The sequence below is a fragment of the Fringilla coelebs genome (genome assembly GCF_963513975.1).
Source record: "Fringilla coelebs genome assembly, chromosome: 14".
In the NCBI taxonomy this organism is placed as follows: Eukaryota; Metazoa; Chordata; class Aves; order Passeriformes; family Fringillidae; genus Fringilla; species Fringilla coelebs.
Genome location: NC_140040.1, coordinates 7,237,663 through 7,257,253, shown reverse-complemented (window position 1 = coordinate 7,257,253; position 19,591 = coordinate 7,237,663). Strand labels below are relative to the sequence as shown.

The following is a 19,591-nucleotide window of genomic DNA, read 5'->3' as shown; positions in this document are numbered from 1 at the left end:
CATGTGCCATTTGCAAAGCTCCAGGTGTCAGGAAGCTGGTCTACTGCCCTGTCAGCAGCACTGTGGATGAACAGGGTTTGGGGGAAGGAGAAGCATGCTTGCCCTCTGCTCCTGCATGAGAATGGAAGCCTGGCATAGTGCTTGGCCTGTTGTCTCACCCAGACAGATTCTAGCAGTGTGAGGAGGCATGTTTGGGGCTGCTAATGGATATTTGGTCCATCAATAGCAAAGCTAGAGTGTAATTACATGGAAAATAAGGACTTTTATGGTACCTGAGTTATAACTATTTCCCTCTTCAAATGTCAGAGTCTGTCCTAAGCCATGTGCTATAGGTTAGAGCTGTCCCAAGGACTTAAAGAGATGCAGAGCAGGATACCTGTGCAGAGCCTTTCAGTCTGCTGGGAAGTCATGGGTCCTTCCAAGCAGGTCCATGCTTGCCTTTACCAGCTCCTCCTATCTGAGGTGAACAAATGACATGTCCTCCTCTGGACTTTCCCCAGGTAAAGCTGAACAAGCTGGCCTTCCTCAACCAGTTCCACTTCGGGGTCTTCTACGCCTTTGTGAAACTGAAGGAGCAGGAGTGCCGCAACATTGTGTGGATCGCAGAGTGCATCGCCCAGCGGCACAGGACCAAGATCGACAACTACATTCCCATCTTCTAACTCTGCTCCTGTCCAACCCTCCCACCCCTGGAGTCCAGAGGGACCCCTAACTCCCTGAATTGTCCCATGCCCAGACTCCAGGGATGTCCCATCTGTGGAACTGGATCAAATGAGGAAACTGTACAGTTGCTAGTTAAATTATTCAAAAGCTGGAGTTGTGTGTGCTGTGAGATGTCCGGAGGGACCAGTGGTCCAGGCTTAGCCCTGTGCAGCAGGAGGGTCTCCTGTTGTGTATGCAATAGTCACAGTGTTCCTGTACTAATTGCTGTGTGTGCTTATGCTCATAGAGCTGCGGGGGGCTGCCTCTGAGGGAGTCCCACTGCTGCAGAGGAATGGGTCAGGTCTGCCATGGCTGGGGGGCCCTCTGTCAGTGCTCTGCACGTCTCCTGCTCAGTGTTGTTCCTGTGAGATGTAGTTAGAATGTGGTTTGTAGCGTAGCCCATGCTGCTGTGCAATCCCTGCATCCCCTTGTAGTGAACCCTGACCTGGGAGAGACCAAGCAACCCTGGCCAGGACTGGAATGGAGCCAGTGGGAATGTGAGGGTAGAGCCAGAGTGCTTGCGGAGCACAGTCCTCCCACTCTGGCAGTGTTTGCACTCATGCAGCCTTTCTGTGTCTGCAGGAGCAGTTCTCATCAGTTTCCCTGCTGCCCTGGACAGGGCTCCATAAGCTGGCTGAGCTCCTTCCTCAGAGCTGTGGAGACCCACAGCTTGCAGTTTACTGACACAACCATGCAAGAGCTGGGGCTCCTCTGGGCTCTGCAGATGGTAGTGGACCCCTGCACCCCTCCAGGGTAGACATCCAGGCTTCTCCCCTGCAGAGGGTGGATTGGCACTGCCATGGAGCTGTATGGCACAGCTGGCCAGGGGACAGAGCAGCTTTAGTCACCCTGGTGGGGGCAGGGATGTCCCAGGCCCTGCCTATCTGTGGTCTAGGGTGGGAGCCAAGCTGTGGGCATGGTGTGGCAGCCCTGCTCTTTGCTGCTCTGTTCTGGCTAGCTCCTACTTGCACTTGAGTTCTGGGAGATGTGCAATGGCAGCAGACACACCTTGCTGGAGGGAAACACGCTGGATGCTGCTGGGAGGAAGGATCAAGGGAGAGTGGCTCTGTCCCAGCTTGTGCTGTGGTCACCTCTGCAGCTTGTTTTCCTGTGATCCCCTCCTCTCTACACCAATAAATATCTGCCTACTGCACTGTGCTCTCCTGCTTACTTGGGCACCAGCTCCCACAGCCCCAGGTGGAACCTCCATCGGTCACAAGGAATCTGGTAGTTGTGGTAGTGGAGCCTGGTGTGGTTTCTGTGTGAGTTGGGACACTTGTTTCTACCACAGGCATTGTTGTGGTACCCCACCCCATGAGGCCCAGAGTACTCCTTCCAGCTCAAGCCAGGACAGTGCCTGGTCTGTGGGTGCAGCTGGCTGCCGAGCTAAGGGGTGCAGCCTTATGGGAATGATCTGTAAGGTTAGGGAGCTGCATGGTTTGTCCCTGGGGCTGTCCACATGGGGCACTGTCACCACTGCCATCCTTGCCCCAGCAGGGCCACAGAGTCAGAGCAAAGCAAAAGAAAGCTTTTGGCACAGGGCTGGGGAGGAGCAGGGAGTGAGCACAAATACCTCCTGGCAGGCTGAGCCCTTTTCTGGAAGTACCTGTGGCACCTGCTGCTGCATGTGAGGCTCCTGCCACATGGTCGGTGTGGTGCCAGCCATGACCCAGCTTAGCTCTGCCCACAGGCTGGGCATCCCTGAGCAGCATTGCAGCACTGCACTGTGGAAGGAGACAGCCAGAGCCTGCTGGAATATCAAGAATGGATTTATTTAAAAACTGACAATCACATAGTTCATCTCATGAAGAGCTCTGCAGCACTGGCAGCCTGGTCTTGGCCCCTCCACTTGTCAGGAGCATGTGGAGTGTGTAATGAGTGGCAGGGAGGCAGCGGCCACAGGGTCCCAGCCCTGACCCAGCCAAGAGGGGATGGCGACAACAGCTCTGAGAGCAGTAGGGAAGGTGGTGGGTAGCTGAGGAGGTACATCCCAGCCTGTGGTGCAGAGCTGCTGAGTCAGGCAGGGATGGGCCTCTTGGACGGTACATGGTTAGAAAAAATATAAAACCAAGGTCTCTAGAAAATGTTGATTCTTGCACAATAGAAAATAGATCTACCTGATTTTGGAAAGGAATTTGGTTTTTAACGTCTAGTGCTGATTGTTCCCCTGCGGTGCAGGAGGGCGGTGCCTTTGGCTCTGCACGTGCTCAGGGGCTGGTGTGCCTGGACAGCCCGGGAGAAGGCCCTGTGCAGGCCCAGGTCAGGCCTTCTTCACATCATTGTGGTGCTCTCGCTGCAGGGCTCGGGGCAGCTTGGGGTTGATGAAGAATCCTTTCAAGAACAAGTCTCGGACAAAGTAGGGCAGGTAGCGGTGTATGAAATACATGATCCCAAGGCCCTGCCCTGGGTAGTAGCGCACGGCTGGGTTGGCAGCCAGAAGCCCCTCTGTGATGCTGTTCACCACTGCGCTGAGGTCCTCCACCGCCACCTTCATGAACTGGACGAACTGCTGGTTGATCTCCTCTACATAGTCCTCACCATAGGACTGCAGCAGCTCCTGGGGCAGACTGGCCAACAGCTGCTGTTTCTGCAGGTTCCAGAAGGCAGGATCACATGTTGTCCCTGCAAGGAAATAGTTCCCGTGAGCTGTGCGGGCCCCCCACTCCAACCCTCTTGCCATGGGTGCCAGCAGCCCCAGTCACCTTCCAGTCTCACAGGAAGGACCAGTCATGAGGGAATACAGTAGTAGCACCATAGTGGCTCTTGCTAGCCTGAGACTGGACCAGAGGTCTTGGGCCCTCTGCCTGCATTGGGGATACCACTATCATAAACGTGACTGAGCTGCTTTAACCAGTCCTAGTGGTACGGGGTCTGCTGGCAGGACTCAATCCTGATGCTGTTTCCAATCCATCAGAGCCCAACTGCCACAGGATAGCCACTGTCCCCGTACGGCTGGAGATGCTCAGAAGCTGCTTGCTCATGCTTACACCACCAACTGCTCATCCCATTGCTCCATCTTCTGCCTCCCTGGGATACTTGTCCTTTGCCCACAGGCACAGACAGGGAGTAGGCACTGACCCTTTTACCTGTTTTGTAGTAGCCAGGTACGATGAGGCTGACTTTGATGCCCCAGGGCTGGAGCTCACTGCGGAAGGTGTCCATGACCAGGCTGAGGGCTGCCTTTGATGCCCCGTAGGCTGCCAGGCAGGGGAAGGGCATGTCACCTGGCATGAGTGAAAGAATGAGTGAGGCAGTGCTCCAGCAGGGACAGAGGGGGGTGGGGGAAAAGGGCAGGGCTTGTGTAGGGCTGTGTTCCTGGCCCCTGCTTAAGGAAATGGCTAAGGGTTTGTTTTGCTGAGAAAACAACTGAAAATAGCTTCAAATTAATGTTTTAATGGGGGAGAAAAAAGTTGTGAGGGAAGAGGAAATTGATTTTGCTCCCTGTCCAGCTAAAGCTTGGGATTGTCATCCCCAATGGGGGATTAGATTGTTTTAATGGGCAAAATAAAGTGCAGGGGAGAGGAAGTTGATTTTCCTGCCCTGGCCAGGGCTGTCATCCCCAATGGAGGCCCACGGCAGCTGGGCTTGGGTTGCCCATGCTGCCTGTGACCAGGCTGACTGTCCCCACATGTCTCCACATGTCTCCTCATGTGTTGGTGGCTGCTGTGAGGCTCACCAGTGCTGCCAGATCATCCCAGATATTCCTGGTGCTAGTACGCTTAGAAAGTTGGAGTGCCTGGAGGTTGGGAATTGCACCACACCATGGGGCTGCTCGAGCTGTGCCTGGGCTGAGGGTGCCAGGGGGGCCACACTGGAGGGAAGCTGCTCACCTGCAGGGCTGCTCACGGTGACAATGCGACCGCCAGCAGAGCGGAGCAGGGGCAGCAGCCCCTTGGTGAGCTCCAGGGAGCCAAAGAAGTTCACTTCCATGCACGTGCGGAACTTGCCCAGCGGTGAGAGCTCAGCGTCGGCGATGATGTCATTGAACCCGGCATTGTTCACCAGGCCCCAGAGTCCTGTGGGAATGGGATGCTTGAAGAGGTGACCTGAATGGGGAGCCCCACCCTGGGATTCCCAGCTGCTTCCCAGGCTGATGGGGCTCCTGCAAGGAAATTGCAGGGTGCTCCAGGGCAAGAGAACTTGGCAAACTTGACTGTTGGCACAGGTGCCTACAGGGACGCAGTCCCCTGTGGAGATACATGGAGGTTTGCCACTGCCATGCTGGCTGCAGGCTGAGGTCCCAGGGAGTTCTGTGGGGTCCTTTGAGGTTGCCAAAGGCAGCTCCTACCTGTGCTGTTGGTGTGGGCCTGGATATACTGCAGGACGCGCTGGATATCCTCTGTCTTGGTCAGGTCCATCTGCAGCAGTGTCAGCCTCGTTGAGCAGCTCTGGCGCAGCTCCTGGGCACCAGGACTCTGCAGGTCCAGCACACTGGCAAACACCCGAAAGCCCATGATGTCCAAGTGCCTGGCTGTTGCCTGCCCAAAGCCTGAGTCACATCCTGAAAGAGATGGGAAGAGCCTTGCAGTGGCCAGTGACAGCTACTGTCTGTCTCCAACCCCCAAAGAACCCCTAGTTCTGCCTTTCCATCGCTAGGAACTAACCCCAGCGTCAGTTTTCCTTGCCTGAGGACCACCTCGGCTCTTCAGCCCGCTGTAGCTCCTGACTCACCAGGATGTGACCTTGCCCTGGGGCATTTGCAGGTCACAGAGCTGCTGTTTTCTCTCCCTTGCCGGAGGAAGACAACACTCCCTTTATCTGCAACCCCATCGCCCCAGCTGCAGGCAAACCCACAGGCACCGCACCGAACAGCCCAGAGCCCTCCAGCGATGCAGGGCCATCAACTCTTAAAATAGCCTCTAAAAGCTCCATCAAGCACCATTCATAGCTGGCATAAGGCTCAGTGGGAGACTTCTGCCAAATGCCTTTTGCCTCCCAGAAAGTGATCAAGAGGCAGAGGACCTCTTCGCCTGGCTAGTGCATGAGGGGATTAAAAAGGGTGAGGGAAAAAGAAAGGATTCAGTTCTGCTCCTGCTACCCTGCATCCTTCAAGGGAGCATCCAAACGGGATGGGCCACTCGGGCGAGGACTGGTGCTCCATGCCCGGTCATTTCCTCCATCTCTGCTCAAACAGTGGCACCACAGATGACATTGTCACCTGCAATGCCACCATCAGGGCGGCTGAGAGACAGCCCGGGCGGGAGCTGGCTGTTGCAGAGTGGTGACAAGGCCAGTGGCCAGGGTGGAGCGGCCAGGATGCAAACAAACAGCAGCAGCAAGGTACAGGCTGTTCCCGGGGCCGATGGCAGCACTGATAGCTCTGGGAGTCTGTGCCACAACTGCTGCCCAGTCACATTAACCATTAACAGGGGAGCGCTGCAGGGGCAGCCCCATGGCCCTGTACCCTCCTGCCCTGCACTTTTAGGTGCTCATGAGGACATCCTGAAAACGGACCCTGTGTGGCACCTGGGGTCCACCTCGGGGTGGACACAACAGTGGCCCTAGGGACTGTTACCTCACCGAGATTCAGCACGCCTCCACCGGCCTTTGGGGGGCGGGGGTAGGTGGGCACGGGGTCTGGCTGCCTCACTCTTCCATACCTCCAGGCTGAGATTAGGCACTTACAGCTCTTGGGGTGCTAGCTAAGCATCAGTTCAGTGTCTCTGTCCCAGTTCCCAGCTCAGTTTTACTCTATTGCTGCTCAGAAACCTGTAATTAAGCCTCTGGCCAGAGGCCAGAGTGATAACACAGCCCAGAGGTGCTCAGTTGGCAGGAAGGGGCTGCAGGGACCTCCCTTTCCCACACAACACCCCACACTCATCACGGATGTGTGCCAGGTTGGCTCAGCATCACCCCAGCATTGTCCCTGACATTGGCCCAGCATCACCCCCAGAACCCTGGTCTGCAGGGCATGCTGAAGGTGCGGTGGGTACAGCACATCCACCTCTCCCCTCCCTAGGAGCAGTGCATGCTGCCAGTAGACAAACAGATAAGGTGCATTTCACCTTTTCGAGCAGTGCAGGAGAAAACTGCAATAAAGATAAGGTTTAAAAATAAAAGTGCTCGTGGCCACAGCCTCACCATGACACAGCTGACAGGAAGGTTACCTGCACTGCTCCCATGCAGCTGGCAAGAAAAAGCTTCCAGTCCAAACATGAAGCTTCCTATCACCACGTAACTCTCAAAATCCCGGGAAGCATCCCAAAAAACTGAGAGCCAGGTTTGCTGGCTTCTTATGGGCAAGTCTGGCAAGGAGGGAGCAAACACAGCCACATGCTGTCCAAGTCAGGCAGGGTTTGTTTTGCCTTAGAGGAGCAGGGCAGTCAGAGGGTTTGTTTCGGAAGTTCTAATTTATTCACACACATACCAAATAAAAAAACTCCTGGGAGGCTGGCGGGAGGCCCAAGGCCAGGAGGGTGAGGATGCTCTGGTGTTATTTAAGGTCTCCGCTGCTGCTCAGCTTCCCATCCGCTGTGCTCAGGCATGCCAAGAGTGCAGGGAGGGACGATGAACCCCCTGGGCCCATAACACGTGGGCTTAAAGCATGGCAGCTTTCCCAGGGCCATGTTCACTCCTCATGGCCACCAGCACATGAGCTGCTGGCCACGCTGGAGCTGGCACAGGAGCCATTGCCGCTGGCCCGGCCCCGCCGGGAGCGCTGGAGCCGTCCAGTCTGTGCAGCCCCAGCAAGGCTGGCGCTGGGCTCGCTGCCCTCCCAGGATGCTGCATCACGAGGAGATGCCGGCGCCAGTTCCCCCCGCCCCAGCTCCCAGCTTGCCAGCTGGTTTCACAGTCGTGCTGGAGGGAGGGACGTGGTCAGATCAAGCACAGGAGCCCAGCATTGGGAGCGCAGCAGAGGAGAGCAGGTACCTAGAAGCCCCTGCATTGCATCCCCACAGACCCTGGGCCAGCAGACAGAGGCTTTTGCTGCAGCAGGAGCAGAGCACAACCTGAGTCAGGTTGCAAAATCCAGCAGCCCTCCACAGGCTCAGCAAGCCGGGACAAACTCCTGCACCAGGGGCCGGCCGGACCTTTTCCAGAGCAGCGGGACAGCAGCAATTCCTGAGAACTTTGCAGAAGCTCCAGCCATTTCAGCGGCTCCCCAAAGAGTGAGAGATGCAAGCCTCCACTAGAATTTTGGCATGACAAGCCCCATTTTTACTTATCTTGAGCAAGCAAAAAGGTTTGGCCTCCAACATCACAATAAGGGGTGCGCTCCCACCCACTTGGGGAGAGAAAGAGGACTGACACCACAGCATCTTGAATCCGTTGTCCAGAGCTGCTCCTCACCGGTGACAGCAGAGCCACCGCCGGGGCTGAGCTGTGCCAGCTGGGCAGCTCCCAGCCAGCCTGCACCGCTCGCGCTTCCTCACTGCCAGGAGCCGGCTGAAGCTGCAGTCCCGGTTTGGTGTGGACACATTTCTTTCAGGTGAGTCAGGCATGGCACGCTCTGACATTTTGCTGTCTCAGGTATTCACCCTGCTCTCCTGCACCAGCACCAAGGCCACCACACACAGACATGCTCAAAATTAGTGCTACAGTTTTCTGATTGGAGCAGAGAGGATCAATAACACGGCTGCGACCTAGGAGCTGCTGAACCACAACCGCGTGCCTGCCCCTGCCCCCACTGCTGGCACGGTCCGTGATGGAGGGCTGGCAGCACAGGTCTGCAGTGCTCACCCCAACACAACCTAGGCATGACTTCCCTTCCCAAACTGTGGGCTGAGAGTCCCCATCCATGAGCCATTAGCAATGCATTCTCATTCTAGAGCTGTGGAACTGCAAGCTGGGCATCTTAAGCCCTGAGTTACAAGCCAAGCTTCTTCATCCCCAAGCCATGGGCTGTGTACATCCTCATCCCTGAGCCATAAACTGAGCACCTTCATCTCTGAACTAGAAGCTGTTCATCTTTATGACTTCTGTATCCTGATTCCTGAACCATGCACAACATGTGAGGACCAATGAAAACCTAAGCAGTGAGAACCACAGCTTGGCTAAAGAATTCCCATGTGCCTGCAAAACTGCCCAGAGCCTGGTGGATACAGTGGCAGCTCCCTGGATCAGGTCCCTCTGTAGCCATTCCGTCTGAGGAACTTGGTGTGGAAGCTGAAGAGGGGTTGCCCCAGGGCTGAGCACCCTTGTGATGGACCTCCTCCCCCATGGTCACCCTAGCAGCATGGTCAGTCAGCAGCCCTAGGGGCAGTGCCCCAGGCACCTGGCAGCAAGGCAGCTGGAGGCACCCCTTGAGGATGCTCCATCTTCCACTGACTGGGAGCTTGCTAGCTGAGTTGGGCACTCAGAAGGACATCACCCCCTCCACCCCTATCAGCTCTGCAGACCCTTGCCTGGGTGCCACCTGCTGCTCCCCAAATCCCAGGACATCAATCCCACCTCCCCAAAAAGCTTTAGCGCTGTGTGCCCCACCACCCTGTCCAAGAGGCCTCGCCAAGGAGGAGATGTCACCAGGCTCAAGGACACCATCAACAGGGCACCAAGGCTGAATGGATTAACATGCTGAGCCACTTGTTTCCATAGGCTCAAGCTCAAACCCTGCCTGGGATGCCAAGCTCAACGTGGCCTTCTGGCTCTGACAGGATTCACTGCCATCATGAATCCAGCTTCTCTGGGCATGGTATGGAATTTAGCCAGGCAGTACTGAGTGCTGGGTGCCTGAGCAGGCACTGATCCCAAGCTGTTTGTCTCAGCTCCATCCTGGGAGTGTGGGCACCTCATGGATGTGGAAGCACAGGACAAAGTGGGGATGGTGTCATCAGAGGGGATGGCAGTACCCCAGACAACTCAAGGAAGGGGTCTTTGCACAGTGCAGGTCCAGGCATGATAAAATGTCCAGCAAAATCCTGTGTGGGCAGTACAAGGCCCAGTGGCCAACACCTTCCGGATGCTGCACACATTTGGAGCAAGGAGTGATAAAGGGGTGATGTGAGCCTCGGGCAAGAGGGAACAAATTCTTGGCAGGGCGCAGGAGAGGGAGGGGAAGGCAGGAGCACCTGTCCCCACAGCAGCTGGGCCACCACAGCCACGCACCAGCCCTGGCCTCCCCAGCCAGGCATGAGCCACCATCTGCCCACACCCAAGGTACTCCTGTGGGAGTGGGGCTGGAAAGGGGCACCCACAGCCCCCATCCCATCCAGTGTCATCACTGTTAACAGGAAACACCACCCCAGTCACTGGCTTGCACGGCATGCCATGTCCCCACTCCCCATGGGAGCAGCCCTCATGCCCAAGCACAGGCAGACAGGGCTGGGGTAGCAGCAGGCCTAGTGATGCTACTGCTGGTCCTCAGCACTGGGGTTCAGGAAGCCACAAGCCTAATTAAATTAAATCAAATCCAGAAGATACCTTTAGGGATGACCTAAATCCCTTGTGAGTGGATAATGCAGGAACCCCCCACCCAAGCAGCCTGGGTGTGTATCCCTGCAAAGCCTCAGCCTCCTTCCTGAGCAGGACCTGAGCCAAGGGGGCACACACTGCCCCTGCTCCCCTAGGACCACCCCCCTGCATGACACAGTCGGCGCAGGCAGCTGATGGCTTCCACAGCCCAGAATAGACACTTCCCTCCAACAGGTCCTATGGGTCAGAGCTGGGGTCAGACAAACCCTCAGCCCCACAGGGAGACTCATGACAGAAGGCAGAGCTCAGAATGCCCATGGCAGGGGGTACAGGGGTGACCTACCCCTCTGTGTGCTGGGGACAATAGCCAGATGGTATGAATTACAATGGATTAGCCAAGTGTTCCTGGGGCCTCACAGTCATCGCCTCCAGCTGGGAAGTTATCTCCCACTTAACAAAGAGAAGGGGGAAATCTGATTTTCTGCCTAGACAACCAACACAACCAGACAGAGATGACGAGGAGCCCCCAGGCCAGTGTGAATGCACCCAGCTTCTGGATTAAAGGCCATTTCTCAGGAACTTTACTGGTGCATCCCTATGGGGGACTGATTGCACTAAAGCAGCTGGGCAATAAAAAAAGTGTCAGAGGCCCGCAGCCCTCCCCATCACTGTCACTAAAAGCCATCCAGACGCCTTATCCCCCACCAAAGCCGTGAACAGCAGATGCTGCTTGCCACTAATGGGGCTAATGAACGCAGGAGCTTGTTAGTGCCCTGGGACAGCAGGACAGGAATGAGCCCAGCTGCCCCCTGCAATGCAAGGCCAGTGCCTGGTGGGATGCTCAGAGAGGCTGGGACCCAGGAATTAACCCAGCCCTGGCATAGCAGTGATGCTGCTGCGGTGAGCAGTGACCCTGGGCTCACAAGCTGACGGGGGTGGGGGGAGGAAGTGCCACCTCCAGCCTCGATGTGACACTTCGCAGAAAGAGAGCACAGGAATTTCCTAGAAGCAGCCGCTCACCGCACACCGGGGCTGGATGGCATCTTCCGGCAGCTGCTGTCTCCAGCGAGGGGAGATCCTCTCCCCAGAAGGAGCAGTGAGACTGTCACAGTCAAGAATTTCATCTTGCAGCAGGCAGGGATGCACAAAAGAAGTCAGCAGCACAGACTTCACCTGGCACAGGCTGTACATGAGAGCTAATCTGGGATGAATGGATGGCCCTCCAAGAGGAAGTTGTGAAGAGCTATGGTTATAGCTGGGTTAATAATCACCTTCAAAGGGAACATGGTGAACTGGGAACATGGAGCTGACAAGCCTCGAAAGCCATCCATCAGGAAGAGCTGTCGCTGGGAAGGACACCCATGGCTCAGAGACAACTTGACCAGATCAGTCAAGATCAAGTGCCACTCAGGATCAGTGCCAATGGCAAGGTGGCACTGGTAACATCCACTTGGGCTCTTGGAGAGGGAGAGGCTGGGTAGGAACCAGGCTGAGAAGCCAGAAAGCTCCACTGGCTATGCTCCTGGGGAAGAAGGTGGTGGCAATAGAGCAATGGCTGGGGCACCTGCTGGTAGGCACCTCTAGTCTGCAAAAGGGCTCTCCAGGGACTCCCAGCAGGCTGGGGAACCACCAGCCGAGCCCCATATCCATTCCTCTTGTGTGCTAACAAGCAAAGAGAGGCATCAGGTCATGCCTAAGGTCTGCTACAGGCAGGGCTAATCCATCCACAGGCAGCTGAAGGGAAGAACAGCTCTTCTGCATGGACCACCATGAGTTATCACCACCCAGGAACATCTCAGGGAAGGTCATTTTAGCCAGGACAGCAAAGCACCACAGCCATGACATGTCCCACCATGTGGTGGGACAAGTTAACTGTGGGAGAGCTTTGAAGTGCCAGCCAGACAGCACTGTGGGCAAGTCACAAGTGATGCCAGCAGGGACAAAGCCATGCTGGGACAGTGCTGACCAAAGCAACAGGTCAGAGCAAGCCCAGGGAATGGATCACCATGTTGAGCTTCTCAGAGTTTGCAGCACCCCAATAAGGCTACAGCAGTTTTAATGGAGCACTAGGGGTAATACTTAGGGGTGTTTGGCTGATGAGATATTTCTTTGCTTGTAGGGTGCCAGCTCCTCACTCTCCCTGTCACAAGAGTAAACTCCCACCTCATGCCACAATCCCAAGCAAGCAGAAGTGGTGCAAGCCCTGCCCATTCCCACATCATGATGGTCTCTACAGCTGCACCAACTATTTTCTTTTGCAGCTTCCAGATCCATGTGAAGCGGGGGATTTTTTTTTTTTTTTTTAGAAACAGAGTAAAACACTTGAGCAAACACCAACTGAGCTTCTGCCAAGACAGCTTTTGAAATACACTGAGCTGTTTAAGCCCCCAGGCTCAGAGCTGTGCCTCATGACATCCTCAACCCACCTGCCCTTTCCATACACCGCTCAAGTTGTCCCCTCCTTACTCTTCACCTGCAGCTCTCACCAGCTCTTCGGAGTAAGAGTTTAAGTATCATAAGGCTGCTTTGGTGCATTTTCCCCAAAAAACATGAAGGTGACCCTCCAGGCTGATGTGGTTGGACACAGTTGTGCTGACCCAGGCAATGCCAGGGCAGCACTCACACGTGCCCTTCAGCTTAGGCAGAGCCCAGCACAACAGCTGAAAGAGGGAGACAGAACTCACCCTGCGATGGCTGCACAACCCAGGTTGGAGCTTATCCCCACCTGGACCCTAGAGAGGAACAAACATTGGTCACAGTGGGTTACTCATAACAGGATGAGGCCCTCATAACCCAGAGAAGCTGCAGCTGCCCCATCCCTGGAAGTGTTCAAGACCAGGTGGGATGTGGCTTGGAGCAACCTGGTCTAGTAGGTGTCCCTGCCCATGGCAGGAGGATTGGAAGAAAATGGTCTTTAAAGTCTTTTCCCAATCCAAACCATTCAGAGGTTCTATGATTCTGGGACGGCAGACTTTCAGAGCTGCACAGAAGACATCAGGGCAGGTACCTGAGCTTTCCAGCCCATCCCTGCTCTCTGTTCCCAGCCTGCCTGGGAGTCACTTGCCATCTGGCTCCACAGGGTCAGCCACCCAACAAGAGGAAGTGCTGCCGCAAAGCCTGTAAAGCCAAAAACTGCTTTTCAAGATTACAGCCTTAGAGCCAGCAAATCCCAGGACAGCGCCATGTGTGACAGGGAAGCCAGCTCCCAAGGGGGAAGCTGATAAAGCTCAGGGGCTGGCAGCTCTCCAGGGGAGAAGGAAGAAGAAGTGATACGTTGCACATACAAGCTGAGACAGAGGAACGGGAGGTGGTGGATATAATGGGGCTACTGAGGGGAGCAGGGAAGGAGGTAACAGGTACATGCTGGGAAGGTTAAAAATAAAAGCTCCTAAACTATCTCTGCAGCAACATACTGACAGCATAAGGGCAGTTTTTCCACCTTATCATAGAAAATTTGAGCATTCTCCACCTTAATATGGAGCAGTTAGATTGGAAGGGACCTTATAGGGTTATCCAATTCCAACACCCCTGCCGCAGGCAGGGACAACTTCCACTAGCCCAGATTGCTCCAAGCCCCATCCAACCTGGCCTTGGAGGCTCCATAGCAGTACCTCAGATCTGAGATGACAGGAGGGACATCAGGAGGTGAAGAGGTACAAACGCCCTGCAGCCTTTCCTCCTCGGAAAAAAAAAGCCCCTCCAGCTGGAGTTTTAGACAAGCACTGAAAGAAGACTATGGGGAAAAGGCCAAGATTTGGTGGAAACACCTTGAAGAGCCCCCTCAAACAAAACACAGCTAGGCAAGTCCACCAACCCTATGCTGTGCTTCCAGCAGTAAAAGCAGCAACCGGCTCTTCTGTAACCAGATCCTGGCTTGAGGGGAGCTAGACTCAACAGTGGGTAACCCAACTCCAGACCTCATTAAAATTGTGCTGCTCATTGGACTAGAGGGCAGCAACTGCCTACACTTCTCCCGAAAGCATCCGTTCCCATCTGACAATCTCATTTCGGCAGGGAAGTCTTTGCTTTGTTGCTCTCATGTCCCCACATAACCCCGAGGTTAATCAAGCCAGCTTGGGTTTCTCTACCAACTCCAGTCTCCCACAGTATGAAACCTCAATGCATTTTCCTCCTAATTAGCTGTGCTCATCATTTTTGGTTAACGGTGCTAAAAACTCCCACCTCAACAGGTCTGTGTCATTAGTAGGCTTCAAAAGTGCTTATTTTATAGATAAGTGAGAAAAAGCCGAGCGTATCTATCCACATGCCTGTGGTGAGCAGGGGTAGGTATCTATTTCTGAAGAAACCTCACGTGGGAAAGAAGAATCCTAAATCCATGGAGGGCTGCTGACAAAGCGGGGGGAGAGCTTCAGCCCTGCAGATAGAGGCAGAAAAAACAGCTTTCCTGCTCTGTTCCCAAAAGCCAGCAGTAAACCCTATAACTAGAGATAAATGTTGCTTTTTTTTTTTTTTTTTTTTTACTTTAAGTATACCAGGAATTGCTTGTACACCAGGGCTGGAGTTTGGGTGTTTGATTTTGGTCCTGTCCCACCCCTCAGCTTGGAGGCAGCAGCTGCCTCTGCTGTTAATTTTTAATAGATTCTGGAAAAATCAGAGCAATTTCAGGGAATAAGCTGATTTTCAGCTTTCACTTATAGAATCAAAAGAATGGTTTGGTTTGGCAGGGACCTAAAAGATCACCTATTCCCCCTGTACTTAGGCTGGGGAAAGATCCCTGGTACCTCTGAGCTGGCTCCAGAAGCAGAGTGAAAGTCACCTAAGGAGAGCTGCAGCACCTTTGCACAAAGCATTTCTCACAGCAAGGCTGCTGGCAGGCTCAGCGCCAAACACAGGCTGTGAGTGTGCTGTGCAGGTGCTCTGGCCACACTGTGGTGCAGAGGTGCCCATCCCAGAGCCAGCCCTGAATCCTTGACCCCAGCATTTCTCAGTCACCTTTTTTAGCTGGAAAATAGATCTAAGACAACATCAAAGTCCAGACGGGAGCAACATTGCTTTTTTTACCACAGAAAGTGATTTACCTTCACAGCAGAAAGCAAGAGCCCCAACATCTGGATTGAATCACTCAGTCCTGCTGCAGCCAGCAGATGCTTCAACATCTGTGGAGTGCATGGGAAACACTGAAGCACTGCAAGTTGCAAAGCCTCTGTTAACCTTGAACATGGTCTGCAGCTCTGACCCATTTCAGATTTTTAATGGGGCATGCAATTGTAACAAGAACGCTTCACGAGGAAAACCACACTTTCCCTGCAGCCAGGAAAGAGAAGAGAGGAGGACAGGGCAGGTTTGGGTCTGGGCAGCCTGGCCAACAACCGCTTTTGCTCACAGAGATGATTTGTTGGAAGACAGACCAATCTGCAGGTGCTCCTAGCTTCCTTCACAGGCTGCACCAAGGAAGAGCAAAGATACAAAAGACCCAGACTGCTTCTCTCAGGCAGCCATCCTGATCTTTGGGGTTATTGGAGGGCTAATTCAGGTACCACCATTATAGACAGAACAACAATTCATTATTTTCAACTTTCCTTCCAAGCTGAAGCATATGAACCAATATCTTGTAACACAACTGTCCTTCCTCTGCTCTGGCAAAGCCCTGCAGGCAGGCAGACTCTATGGGCTGCTTTGCATTTGGTACTTTTCAAGGCTCTGCAGTAAATCGGGCAATTGGCTACTGTCCAAAGAACCACCCCACACATGGCTGAGCTACAAAACAGCAAGAGGCTTCTCCAGCTGCTCAGTGGAGCCCTGGGATGCTCCTGGCCCTCCCTCCACCACCTCCAGGCACCCCATTTTGTTGGATGGTTTCAACAGACTCACTGAATTCCACAGGCATCTGCTAAGACCACAGGAACCAAAGGATGTTCTAGGTTCATGTCTAAACTGACCCATTCAAAGCCCAACCTTGCACAAAGCACTGCCAGCCTGAATCTGGAGAGGCCAAGAAATGGCAGCTCATCACCTCCCTCCAAGACTGCTCTTGCAGACCATCAGCCCTGCCCATGCTCCAGAGGCTGGGCTGCTTTTTATATCAATTCCCAGTGGGAAGCAGTATGGGATATAATACTCCTCCTCTTTGTTCACACAGCTCTGAGGAGTCCAGTGGCCCTAAGAACACCCAGCAGTGCCATTTCACATTTGGGAAGGGGGATGCACACACAAACCAGCTGTTTGATGTTTGGAGCAAGCAGCTCTCAATGAGCCACTGCCCCCACTGGCCCACAGGTGCCAGCCAGCAGCACCAGCACCCTGGAGTGCCCTGTCACACACTGTGGTGAGGGATGCCAGGTATTGGCTGCCTTGCAGCTTCCCAGTGCTGGATCAGGCTCTGGTCAGGCAGCTGCCCATGCCAACCCTGCCCACACTGCAGGTATGTTCGGGTCCTTGTGGTTTTCTGAGTATGGCTGATGTGCCAGGTGTTGGCTCATCTTTAAGGCAAGGGCAGGTTCAGGACAGCAAACCAAGGGAGGCATGGAGATAGCTGCTGTCTCCCTCCCAGCCCGGGCCAAGCAGCTGATCTCCTCTCTCCTCCTCATCCCCATCATCCTCCTGGGGCTGACCTCTCCCAGCCCCTGGCTGCACAGGAGGGCATTCTCCTCCTCCCTGAAAACAGCTGTTACATCTCCTAGGAATACAGGATTAACACTTTCCTCACCCCTGCCCCCAGCCAGGCTGCATCCACTGGAGCCATGCTCCTGGAGAAGCTGGGATGCAGAACAAAAGCCCCAAGGTCACAGCCCCAGACAAACACAGCACTGCAGGGACTAGTGACCACTTACTTTGCTAGCCCAGGGGATGCCTCATGGGAAAGCACAGCATCCCTTGCTCCCCTCTAGCAGCAGGTGGCTGCCCATCCCTGCTCCAGCCACCCCCAGTCCCACGTGCAACAGTCAAAATGCAAACCTGCAGCAGATGGGAAACGCCACAACTTTCCAGCCCCTGCTGCTACCACAGGGTCAGCAGCTTTGCTCTGCAGCAGCTCTACAGCTGCTCTGCTATTTTCCCACTGAGCTGCACAGTTAGTTTTCCTTCAATCCCTGCCATAACTAAGTTTTATTTAGCCAGTGATGTCCAAACAGCATATGGGGCTGGAGCATCACACACAGAGCTCAACTTAGGGTTGTTCCCAGAGAGAGTGGGCAGCTGGAAAAGCTGAAACTCATCACCTGGGAGATAGAGCAGCACTGCAGCCACCTTAACTTGCCCCAGATAAGCATCACTGAACCTGCTGCAGGATTAAGACAGCGACCAAGATATGTATACAAGGAAATGATGCCCAAAGATTTTTTAGGCTGAAACCTGCACTGCTCCATCGGGAGGGGACTTTGTGCCATTTCTCAGTTCATCTGCAAGGTCCAGCACAACACACAGCACGGCAGAAGTTCTGTCCCTGACCTCACAGACCTTCAATGAGGCCCAGCATTGCCAGCCATCCATTCTTATGCTCTCTGCCAGGCTTTGCTCCCCATTGGCAAAAGGAGGAAGGTCAGGCTGCCTTTCTCCCCAAGCTGATCCTTCCCGGCTGCTCCCACAGGAGACAAGCAGCTACTCAATACCTAGTTGCCTGGAATTAATCCATAAAAGAATCAGGCTAATTACTATGCAAATACTCAAGTGAGGGATGCCATCCCCAGCAAAACAGCCCTCACATCTGCCCCTTGGCAGGCACTTGCCAGAGCAACAGTACGGAAACGCCAGTCCCGCACCGCGGGCTGCGCCTCGAACCTGTAAAACCACAAAGTATTTACAGCCAAGAGCAAACACATCAGAGCTGCAGAGGTGCCACCTCAACGCACTGGGGCAAGAACACCTTGTTCCAGTCACTGACTCACTAATTATATAGGCAATGCCAGGGAGCCAGGGCTGCCAGAGCTGGTGTGCCACAGGGCACCTGCGAGCGCATGGCTGTCAGACATCCTCCCCAGGCAGCCCTACCCTGCTGCAGCTTTGACCTTCACTCAGTTGAATCATTCATTCATCCACTGCCTTGCTCCTCTGATCTTCCTCCTCCAGAGAGGATTCCCTGCACTTCCTACTCCTGCCACAGAACCCTTCAAGCTGGAAGGGGGACCCAGGTCTTGCCTAATTTTCGAGAAAAAAAGCAAACACTCTTCTCCAGCTTCAGCACCTCCAAGCCCAGCCGAGACGTGCCCACCAGGATGCAGGCTCCTGTCCTTGGGAGCACTGCCAAGGTCATGCCCAGAAGTTTCCTTCCCCTCTGCATCCATGCAGAACCAGCAGCACCTTCCAGGCACACCTGGAGCAAAAACCACCCCAGCTTCAGCACTTCCTTCTCATCTCTCCACTACCACTGCCTCACAGCAATGCACTGCTGAGCCTGGCTCTCATCCTGCAATTCCACTGCCAGGAGGAAGGAGTGAGAAACCATGTATATACCAAGATAGCCTAAAGAGCTTCAGCCAGCAAGCCAGAGTTGTGCAAAACTTGGGAGCATAGCACATTCTCTGAGGAGCTCAGGACCACAGAGGAGCTTTGGACCAGGCAGCCCAAAGAGGCGGCAGGCAGCAGCTGGGCAGCATTTCCCAAGGATACCCACACAGTGGAGGACCTTGTCTCCAGCAGCTCCCTGGATGGAGCTCTGGATGAGGCAGTGATTCTCAGCACTAGGTAGCCAGCTCTGTTGAAGCCTCTAGAGATACTATGAGAGCCTTTCCAAGAACAAGTACAACTCCAGAGGGGAGGAAGGGAAGGGGAGAATAGGAGAGGGAAGCCCTTGGGCCAGCCGACGGGGTCCAAAGCCAGCTCTGTCCCATCTAATCTCAGGGCTTCCAGAGGAAGCAGCTCTCGGCATCATGCTGCAACTAGTGGTCAACACTCGAGGGGCATTGCAACTCCCCGCTTCGCGGGGCAGATACAGCCTGGCCGGTTCTGCTTGGACGTGGAAGAGGATGAGGGATGCGCTGGCAGCGGTGGTTGGTCCCCAGCGGGACCCCACAGACAGCAGCGTCCTGGTGCCTGCGGGACGCCCCACTCCGCTCCCCGCCAAGCCCAGGCGGTGCCGTCGGGGCGTCGAGGCCGTGTCCCCGCACTCACCTGTGACAAGGACGGCTCTGCCCGCCACCGGCAGCAGCCCGCGGGGCGCCGCCCGCCACAGCAGCAGCCCGGCGGCGGCGGCGGCCAGGGCCAGCCCCAGGGGCAGCGGCAGCCAGGCGCGGCACAGGCTCTGCAGCGCGGCCAGCAGCGCCAGCGGCAGCACCAGCCCCCGGCCCAGCGGCGGCCCCAGCCCCCGGCCCGGCCCCGGCGCCCGCCGCGCCGCCCGCAGCGCCAGGCTGCCGGCCAGAGCCGCCCACAGCGCGCCGTGCGCCCAGCGCTCCAGCCCCGGCTCCATCCCGGTCCCGATCCCGGGCCCGGCACGGCCCCGCCGCTGCCGCTCGCCCGCCCCGCCGCGCCCGTTTATAGCCGCCCGGCGGGGGAGCGGGGCGGGGCGGGACCGGCCGCCGCCAATGGGAGACGGGCGGGACGGGAGCGCCGGGCACCGGGAGCGCCGGGCACCGGGAGCCGCGGG

At 55.4% G+C, this 19,591-nt stretch overlaps 2 protein-coding genes across 2 annotated transcripts in view; one reads left to right on the top strand and one right to left on the bottom strand.

Moving 5' to 3' along the window:
• The window catches only part of ATP6V0D1 (ATPase H+ transporting V0 subunit d1), a 33,877-nt gene extending 32,022 nt beyond the window's left edge, over positions 1-1,855 (top strand). Inside the window, exon 8 of the mRNA XM_084215180.1 lies at positions 501-1,855. Within this exon, the coding sequence (XP_084071306.1) occupies positions 501-662 (162 nt within the window). The 3' untranslated portion in view covers positions 663-1,855. The remainder of the gene's footprint in view (positions 1-500) is intronic.
• Positions 1,856-2,962: 1,107 nt separating this feature from the next.
• HSD11B2 (hydroxysteroid 11-beta dehydrogenase 2) lies at positions 2,963-19,414 on the bottom strand (the record flags this gene model as incomplete). The annotated part of the gene is made up of 5 exons (XM_084215165.1): positions 2,963-3,324; positions 3,789-3,926; positions 4,533-4,718; positions 4,991-5,203; positions 19,120-19,414. 5 exons carry the CDS (start codon positions 19,412-19,414, stop codon positions 2,963-2,965), a joined length of 1,194 nt encoding a protein of 397 aa, XP_084071291.1.
• Between the last annotated feature and the right edge of the window lie 177 nt (positions 19,415-19,591).